Here is a 9,547-nt window from a genome sequence, read left to right as displayed (position 1 = left end):
ATTACAAGGACTAGATGGACGTAGTACTTAATTTCATTGAAATCCACAGCCAGAGAGGCATGCTCAAAAATAGCATATTTAATGTTAAAATTTAAACATTTTGTGATTAATTGTTGTCTTAAGGGTCTGCTGTAATTGTTAGTTTTTTTCTTTTGTTCATTTATTTCGTAAAAAATGCAATGCCTTTGTTTTTGGGACTAAAATTCCAATCAAGTTTGTCAGGCCAGTTGAGTTCTTCGATTAGTAGTGATTTATAGTTAGATTTTTGGATCTAACTACTATCACTTTTACTACTATATTTTTTTTTTTCATTTTTATAGACTGTAGTGTAAATGTGGCCTATTATTTTGTGACTACTTTTAAGCACACTAATACAACAAACAAATGAGCAGTGATAAATTGACATTTTGTTATTTTCTCAGTGTTCTGGAGCAAGTAAAGAAAACAAGATGGTATGTGAACTGTTTTCTGTATTAAGCAATAATAAAGAAAAAATACAAGTTGCCCAATGAGATGCAACCTGGGATCTTGTGCCTTTGTTGTGCAGTGAAAGGGCAAATAATAAAATGAAAAGTGGTTCACGGCAGCTCGATGTTGTCCTTCAGTGCACTTCGGGTTTGGAAACAAGCCACACAATTTAAAAATCTTTTTTCATTCTTTTTTGGTCTCTTCTGACAAAATTGTGATTTCTTTTCAGATGCTGCAATACCAACACAATGTCATTTGAAGAATTTAATAAGGCAAAAAATAGTGATAAGTTGATATTGTATTAGTTTTGCCGATATTGGAATTGATAATAAATACTGATTTGAGCCCAAGATAATGGTCTAATATTTAAATCATTGCGACTGGTGAACAGCACAGGTAAGTGGAATCCATTTTGATAAAAAGATCACTCTAACTCAATACTTGATCAGCAAAAAAAGTGTAGTTTGATAAATATCGATACATTGAAAAAAAAATCTGATGCTTGAATCGACACCTGGGACAAAAATGAGCATTAAACTATAAACTCTAAGAAATATTCAAAGTGAGATATCATGCTTCCAAGATCATTTAATTGGCAAATATTAGCGATCTAAAATCGAAACCCTTGTTTTCAAGGTTTCTCAGTTTTTCCCGCTTGGTGTCGATCGCAGCCAATAGATTTGTTTCCATTTTTCCTTCAGACAATACCGTTTAAACATTTCACAGTGTCAAGTTTTGAATCACATCTGATTGTCTATAACACTGTCCACAAGATTATTGTAACATTTTCCCCTCTGAAAATTTTGACAATAGTGCATGATCAAGTATAGTACATATCATTAGTTTGAAAACAGTCAGCAGCAGTGGTTCATTTGCATCTCAAAGAGGGACATTCCTTCAAAGATAATCAAATCCATTTCTAGATCAAGACCCTCCAGTTAGAAAGAGGCTAAAAGATACTAGTGTAAAATTTCCAAAACATTCTTAGCTTTAGCTATCATCCGACTACAACAATATCCTGACATCTCACCCCACCCAAAGAAGACTAACTGGTATGCGGGGCGGTTGTTCCTCAAGCCACACCTAAAAAATGACAATTCAAGAAGCCTTAGATTAAAGCTTAATCATATTCAAAGTCCACTTGGCCCGAAATCCTCTTCCTAGACCTTAGATGTTAATTATTGATATAAATTGAGCCCTCAATCTCAGGACTGTGAGGAGGACGCGCTAACCACTCGTTCACCCTACTTCATTTACATACAGAATATTTTTTGCAACAAGCACAAAGGTTAAAACAGCTATTTTGATGGCAGATGCAATTATGGGCAATTCGGGTAGAACATCCGTTTGCCTGTTTTTAAAGCAAAATGCCTTAGTAAATCAGGCCTTTAGTCAAGAACGAGGACCGTGTTCCTCAAGAGTACTGCGTGTTAGAGATCGTCTTCCATAGAAGTGTCTTAAGGTTGTTGAGGACCAGGGAATGGTGCACCTCCATCTGGCTAGCGAGCCCACTGAGGGTGACGCAGGTACGCAGTTGTCGCTCCAGATCCCCCCGCAACTCAGGCGGTGCCCCAAAGAGCAGGAAGTCCTGGAGAAGTGCGCATACCTTGGCTAAGTTGGGCTGAACCACCTCGGCATTGCAGCGCTTTGCCAATCGGTCGCAGGTGGCCGTGCAGTCGCGCCCGTAGGTGCAGTCGGCATTGCTCTCGCAGCGCCGCCCCTTCAGGTGTGCCCGCACCGTGGCTTCCGATGCCACGGCGCGAAGGTCGGCTATCTTGCAGTCGTACTTGGCATTGTAGCCCACGTGGCGTGGGCTGGAGTCGCAGATTAGGAAACTGCCGTAAGGCCCGTGGAAGACCTCCTCCACGAATTCCAGCAAGCCGATGGTGATGCGTGCCCGGCGAGGCCATGCCGGGGCTAGCCAGCGGTTCAGTCCGGAGATCAGGGCCCCAGGTACCAGGGTCTGCAAGTAGGGCGGCACCTCCAGCCTGTATAGGGAGGTGTGCCCCAGTGGTTCGGTCACGTACAGGTCTCCGCAGAAGCCCAGCAGTTTGGGAGTGTGCTCCTTCTCCTGGAGCGCCACCATCAGTAGGAACTCGTTGACGTGAAGGAGAGCCCAGATGGACTTGGCCTCCGCCAGGGACAGTTTACTGTCCTGGTTGACGTCCGCTAGTGAAATTAGCCTGTCCGCCAGAGCACTCAAGGACGGTTGCTCCCCGAAATTGGCCTGTAAAGAAGTGGAGAAGGAATTGTGACCTTGTTAGGGTTGAAGTCAGGGGGTTAGCAACTTAGCAATGTGGTCTTGGGGCTTTATTTGGGGTTGGAGTCTATTCGAAAGACAGAATTTTATTTGGAAAGATAGCAGAATAACATTCCCAACATCTAGCAATGTGGTCTTGGGGCTTTATTTTGGACAGAATTTCATTTGGAAAGATAGCAGAATAAGATTTACAACATCCACCTTCAGAAAGTTTTGCAGCATCTCCTTAAACTCATCCATAGATGTTCCGCGCGTGGGTTTGTCGAATAAGCTTCCCTGGTGTCGGAGCAACGAATCGGGACCGCTGTCGGTTTTGGCGCCCTCCTCGATGCCGCACTTGATGACCACCGGCCTCTTCTTCCAATGGCCGCCATACACCTGCAGGAAAGTGAGGATTAAGTTCTCCAAGGTGCTTTTAGGTTGTCTACGTATTTATAGGATCTTTGTCTATACTTCAAGAGTGGCATACCTGATGTTGTGAGGAAGTGGACATGCAGTGACCCAGCGTCAGTGTTTTTTGCTCGCAAAGAGCCTTGCAATATGACCCGGAGATGACGCCCCTGCTGTAGTGGTCGCACTGATAGAGGAAACGGGAAGTTAGGAGGAGGAAATGAACCGGGGCGTCTCAAGTGTTTGACATCCTTGTAAGAAGTTCTGACTTATTTTTACACGGTTCAGTTGGAACTTTGGTAGATTTCCTGGTTGTGCCATCTAATCCTTATAACCCAATGCTAATTGGCTACACGTAAGCAGACGTCATAACAATGGTAGAAAAGTGGTATACTTACGATGACTGCTCGGCAGACGTTTCCGCGGCACAGTTCTGAGTAGGAAGCGTACTGCATGTAGAGCACCCAACTGGCCACCAGAACGCCCAGCCATGCCAGAAGGAGGTACTTCACCTTGACGGAAGGCAGGCGACTCTTTAAATGTATTTTTTTCATTAGTGAAAAGTGTATATTCTACTCTACTACTACTGCATTTAATAATTCCCCATTTCATTTCAATATAATGTCAAATTTGCAAATGACACATTTTCAATCATTAAATTATGTTCAGATTAAATGTTTTCCTTTAGGAAATACTCCAGTGATATTGAACATTTTAATGACTACCATATGAATGAAATATTTTATCTGGCCACATTTTAAAATGCAAAATCATACATTTACAAAACTATGCTAGTTGTAAATATATTTCCAATAGAATATATCATGATGGTGGTAATTATGAATATTCTACCAAAACCCTATATTCCCAATTAAAACCCCATGTTTTTTAATCTAAAATTAATATTTTCACTTAAATTTGACCTATACATATTGAATTCACACGTTGAGACCCACCTTATCGCTGCACGCCTATTTTAATGACTTTATTGACATAGATAGACAAATTAATGAATAGACATAAATAAATAAATGCAAAGTATATGCCCCTGGTGTACCTGCAGGCCTTTGGATAAAGGGCAGAAGAGCACCAAATGAATGAACCTCCGCAGAGCTCTGGCCATGGTGGCGTAGAACCGCAGAGGCCGGTAACCGGTAGCCGGTAACCGGGTCACCCCCGTTGCGTCCCCTGCACCACCTCCAGCCGCCTGCCCCTCTCCTCCTTCCCCTCTAGCCGACGATCGCGTCCTCTGTCCGGACGTTACGCACGATTACCGAGCCCTGCTGCATTTTATCCACGCAGCAACATAATAACCTTGAGCCCGACGTGTTTAAAAATAAAAAATAAAATAAAAGCGTGACGTCATTCTACCGGCACGTCTTGCGTCACATGACATCCCGAACGCTGGCGTTAAATCGGGTCATACTAGATTTGAGAAGCAAAACGTTATAATATTATTTTAGAAATAAAGGTGCCGGTGGTTTCTTCTCACTGATACCCCGCCCCTTTTTCCCCTGAGACCCGGCTTCTTAAAGGGGAAGTAAGTCTTAGCCAATAAACACAGTTAGGATTTTCACCTGTTATTACTATATAAACACTACTATGTTTTTATGCAGGTGATGTTTTTACTATACATTGCAAATGTTGACTGCTATTTATTCATTATTTTGACTACTATTTATTCATTATTTTGACTATTTATTCATTATTTTGACTATTTATTCATTATTTTGACTATTCATTATTTTGACTACTACTTATTCATTATTTTGACTACTACTTATTCATTATTTTGACTACTACTTATTCATTATTTTGACTACTTATCAATGTTGACTACTACATACTCATTATGTTGACTACTACTTATGTATATTGACTACTATTATGTATATTGACTACATACTCATTATTTTGACTACTACTTGTGTATATTGACTGCTTATTCATTATGTTGACTACTATTTACTTATTATATTGACTAATACTTATTCATTCAGATGACTACTTATGTTGACTAATACTTATTCATTCAGATGACTACTTATGTTGACTACTACTTATTCGTTATGTTGACTACTTATTTAGTACTATTTATTGATTATTTATCTGTTCATTTGTTTGTTTGCTGTTGCTATTTGTGCATTTTGTGGTGAAGCTTCAGATCTCATTATACTTGTATAATGACTATACGTAAAAGCATTCAATTCAATGGACGTGACATTATACGATTAAATATACTTAGGCCAAGTCACAGTATTGGCAACATGGATGTTGGAAAATCCTTTAATTCAGTTTCTGAACCGCTTATCCTCAAGTGTCACGGGGGTGCTGGAGCCTATCCCAGCTAGCTATGGACACCAGGCAGAGGACACCCTGAAATGGTGGCCAGCCAATCGCAGGGCACAATGAATCAAAGAACCATTCACAGCCTAGTGCAGTATATAGAGTTATGGCTATGCACATCATCTTACATTTGTTTTAAACTCTCCCGTCACCCAACTACGCCCCAAACTAGGCCTCCTTGAGGCCCAGGGGCGGCAAAACTGACCTTGAGTCTGATTCTGGAATGGTAGTAATACTAGGTTAATGAAGCCAGCGCAAAACCCCCAAGGGTAGGAAAGCTTGATCTCCGAGTTGCTCACAAGACACTTTGAGGAGTCTTAGTGATAGAGGCCATGATGTCAGACAAGAGAAATGAAATCATCACCCATGTCATAAAGCACCCAGGGATCAGCACCCATGTCGACGCTCTGGGTGGAACCCCGGCCTGCTCCGGCCCCCCGACCCCCCTCACAGCCCATGACCGTAACCCTCCCAAGCAACATGCCGTTTCTTTTCCTGGGTTTTGCTCTGGGAGCTATGGCCACAAAAACACTGAGGAACGTCGTGGGAGGCCTACCCTGCCTGCCCGCCGGTACTAAAAGCACCACCAAATCCATCACACGCGCTAAGGTTAAAGCCTCGGCTGTTTTAAAACGTGCCGCTGTTTTGCCCAACCCAACAGTTCGGGCAGGCAGCCACGACCTGTGGACCGATGAGCTACTCCTGCGAGGGGCGGCGGGCCAGAAGAGCCCCCTCAAGAAGATCTGCCGCTTCGCCAACTACTACAACAACTGCTGGATGAACGCCACGCTGCAAGCCACGCTTAACCTGAACGCGGTACGGCAAAAGCTACCCAAGTGTATCCAGGAGTTTGTGACTTTACTGTCGGATATGCCGGCGTTCGCCTGCCTCTACCTCTACGCCCTGGAGAACCCAGGCGTGTGCTTCACGGCGGCGGAACTCTGCGTGGCGTTGGCCGAGCTCTGCGACGGCATCCCCGCTCTCGTTCAGTACGAGAGGAACGACTCGGTACATTTGCTGGTGCCGATGTTGTCGTGGTTTGACCAGTGCGGGATCAAAACCAGGATCAAAGTGCGCGACGTCAATCGCTGCCTGCACTGTCTCCTCACCACCTCGTCCGTCTCGGACTTGGGCAACGTGGTTACGTTGCCCAAACCGCTCAACGGCGAGACGTTGGGCTCCTTGATCAAACGCGCCACGGGTGGGCGGCGACGCCGATGTAAGGGTTGCGGCCATAAAACTGTCCGCAAACAGTTCTGGACCCACCCGGACATACTGACCTTCTTCGTCAATCGGATCTCCGGTGACGGCTATGTGAGTCACGACCGCATCTACTCGCCGGAGCATCTGGAGATGGACGTTGACGAGAACACCAAGCAGACGTACCGTCTGGCCTCGGTCATTTGCCTGACTGGCTTGAAACGGAACAGCGGACATTTTTGTTCCTACCTGTTTTGCAATGGCGTTACAATCGAAGCCAACGATACTTACTTGTCCTTCACAAACCATGGACCCCCTGATAAGGTCTACAATAACGGTACTATGTATCTTTATGAAATCTAGTCGGCAACACCGATGATTCTGACACCTCATGTTGGGTTTAATCACCACCGCAAGAAATTGTAGTACAAAGCACAATTAAACGTAAACAGGACTTTCTACTATAAGGTAGTGACCACCATTCTCAAATAGCTTTTTGTTCCCGAGTAGCCATTCCGCGATCTGCTGACATTGTTGGCTTTTTTGGGGGAATAAAAGCTTTTTGTGCATGTTTCTTCAAATGTTCTTTTAAAATACAATAGTGAAGCATAGATCACAATTTGTGGAAGAAACACACGCATACCTTTCAACGTATACTTTTTTTGATCATTTCAAATTGCGTACGCTGTATAACAACTTTTGTATGGGAAAATGTTTTTGAAAAAAGTATGTTTTTTTTGTAAAAGTGATCTTGTATTCGCCATTTCGGCTCTAATCCGGATCATCTCGGTAACTGGTACTGCACAAAAACATCATAGTCGATTGGTAATGTTGTCATACTTTTAGGCCGCCCTTTTCACTTTATAAATATAGTGTGTCAGCAAGCAATGTACCCAGACTGATTGGGCTCCCGTTCACTTTGGGAAAAATGTTAGACTTAACTGCGCCCTATGAGAGTAAATTGAATAGAATGCTTTTATTGTCATTATACAAGTATAAATATGTGCCGTGTTGCATTTCTACGGTTTATTATCACTTAAGGGGAATTGCAATCATTAATAAGGGGAGCGATTGGCCGAGGTTGACGAGCTATGCACACTTGACCTCATGCTCTGCTGCATTTGGATTAGTTCGACACAAATCAACTGAAATGTTCATGACAAATACATACAAAATAAATGTGGACCTCCAGATGGCAGCAGATATCTGCCATCTTGCTATCTACTCCACTAAGTTCAGATGGTTCCTAAATATACAATACATATGAACAGTTTAGGAATTAGTCAGGCACACAGCAGAATTATAATGCAGCAAAATATTGATAATTACTTATTAATGGGTCATGAAAGCTACCACATCCACTATCTTCAGGACAATGTGATGTGATGGAATATGCCTTTGGGAATAGCTAATTGCACAAGAAATCTGACTAATCATATGGACAAGGCTTCATAAAACAGTCATGTTGACCTTTAAACATGGGAGAGAGAAAAAGGAAATCTCAGAATGCATTATTTAAATGAAGAAATATTTCCTGATCAATAAATACTAGGAAAAAAAACAGGTTAGGTTCAAAAGAATGAATGATGCGACCTCAAATATGTCAGGAAGCTTAACAACATAAACATTTGTTTTCTCGTTCCCGCATCCACATGAGGCTTGGATGTCATCATGGCCTCCCCGCGGACTCGCCACGCGTCAGTGTCGCTGGGGGAAAAGTGGGGGCGTCTGTGTACTCGCGGCCTTATTCTGAGGTCGAGTTGTTGTTGATGTTGTGAGTAATTGTGACTTTTTGACCAGGATCCCCCCTTTGCAGACTGTAGAGTGAAAAATGAAGTAAAAGGTTGTCCATAAAATATGCATGCAACAGCAGGCCATGCTGGCTCTATCTGTTTTTATGTGGGTGTGCATGTGTGTTGCACCAAGGGGAAGCTGAGAAGCCTAAAGTCAAGTTAAAAAAAATATTTTTTGCATAATGAAGCAGCTGGAATGATTCAAATGAATATGCAAAAGACATCAAGGGGATTTTGCATATTCAGATGATATCATTGATTCACTTTTACTGGAATGGGAATTAATCATGTTGTTGGATTGATTTGTTGTTGGCTTCAATTTGTATATCAATATTGTAACCAGAGTATGTTGTGAGTGTTTTATATCATAAGTGGGAAATTAGGATGGAGTCAAAATCATAATTTAAGGAAAGGTTATCATAGTTTTTCAATGAAAGTCTTGAAAATGACAATGAAACAACAAAAAGAGAAGTCGCTATTTTTGGAGTTGGAAAAAAAAAAGTGAAAATAAGGTTATGAAAAATTGACCAGAAGCCCCAAAGCAAAATATAATAAAATAAGATGCCACAACAGTGAGAAATATTGATACACGAGTTCCAATCCCGGTTAATTCTAACTCCCGCCCTACTGGTGAATGCTATTCTTTTAAAATAAAATGTGATAAGTCGTCTTTTTACCCTAATAACAATACACCTTAGATTAGGTAATAGTTTTGCAGAATGCTCTCTTTTTTTCTCCACTGGCAACCCTTCTTTTTAATGCTGGTTGCTAGGAGACAACACTGTACTGCCTAAAGGTTCTCCGTCCTTTTTTTTTTCATTATTTTTTACAGCAAGAATGTGGATGAAAAAATGTTTTTGCCGTGAACAGTTTTTTTTAGACAGGTTGGTCAAACTAAATAAAATAGATTAGATTGTTTCCTGTAAATTGGAAGTTTTGGGCAAACGTCCGACAAGACTTTGATTTCCAAACCCATTGGCTGCCTTTGACGGCGACAGGCGTCCAATCGCTGTCAGGGTCTTTAAATGGATCGGATGTGGATCAGTCAGTGAACAACTCCACAAATCGGAATCTTTGGGGAGCCGAACCT

At 42.1% G+C, this 9,547-nt stretch overlaps 2 protein-coding genes across 3 annotated transcripts; one reads left to right on the top strand and one right to left on the bottom strand.

Annotated features, from left to right (window-relative positions):
• Positions 1 to 452: 452 nt before the first annotated feature.
• On the bottom strand, positions 453 to 4,766 carry dipk1b (divergent protein kinase domain 1B). 2 transcript variants are annotated; one of them, XM_077623379.1, is made up of 5 exons: positions 4,176 to 4,766; positions 3,517 to 3,630; positions 3,198 to 3,305; positions 2,930 to 3,106; positions 453 to 2,695 (listed from the first exon to the last, which is right to left on the bottom strand). In XM_077623379.1, the coding sequence occupies exons 1-5, from the start codon at positions 4,239 to 4,241 to the stop codon at positions 1,883 to 1,885; spliced, it is 1,278 nt and encodes a 425-aa protein (XP_077479505.1). In that variant the 5' UTR covers positions 4,242 to 4,766; the 3' UTR covers positions 453 to 1,882. The 2 variants fall into 2 exon arrangements, with proteins under 2 accessions (XP_077479505.1, XP_077479504.1); XM_077623378.1 differs by having other exon boundaries at positions 3,517 to 3,651; positions 4,176 to 4,762.
• A 1,115-nt stretch (positions 4,767 to 5,881) lies between these two features.
• LOC144091325 (uncharacterized) lies at positions 5,882 to 7,343 on the top strand. Its single transcript, XM_077623557.1, has 2 exons — positions 5,882 to 6,035; positions 6,126 to 7,343. The coding sequence occupies exons 1-2, from the start codon at positions 5,921 to 5,923 to the stop codon at positions 7,025 to 7,027; spliced, it is 1,017 nt and encodes a 338-aa protein (XP_077479683.1). The 5' UTR covers positions 5,882 to 5,920; the 3' UTR covers positions 7,028 to 7,343.
• Positions 7,344 to 9,547: the final 2,204 nt, after the last annotated feature.

This window comes from Stigmatopora argus, chromosome 16 (genome assembly GCF_051989625.1).
Source record: "Stigmatopora argus isolate UIUO_Sarg chromosome 16, RoL_Sarg_1.0, whole genome shotgun sequence".
NCBI classification, from domain to species: Eukaryota; Metazoa; Chordata; class Actinopteri; order Syngnathiformes; family Syngnathidae; genus Stigmatopora; species Stigmatopora argus.
This window is presented reverse-complemented; position numbering and strand designations above follow the sequence as displayed.

Excerpts from the sequence above, each read along its gene's own strand:
- dipk1b (XM_077623378.1), bottom strand. The coding sequence starts at position 4,241 with ATGGCCAGAGCTCTGCGGAGGTTCATTCATTTGGTGCTCTTCTGCCCT. Across the intron at positions 3,652-4,175 it reads CTTTATCCAAAGGCCTGCAG|AGTCGCCTGCCTTCCGTCAA; the intron begins GTACACCAGGGG and ends ATACATTTAAAG. Across the intron at positions 3,107-3,197 it reads CCACTTCCTCACAACATCAG|GTGTATGGCGGCCATTGGAA; the intron begins GTATGCCACTCT and ends ACTTTCCTGCAG.
- LOC144091325 (XM_077623557.1), top strand. The coding sequence starts at position 5,921 with ATGACCGTAACCCTCCCAAGCAACATGCCGTTTCTTTTCCTGGGTTTT. Across the intron at positions 6,036-6,125 it reads CCTACCCTGCCTGCCCGCCG|TTCGGGCAGGCAGCCACGAC; the intron begins GTACTAAAAGCA and ends CCAACCCAACAG.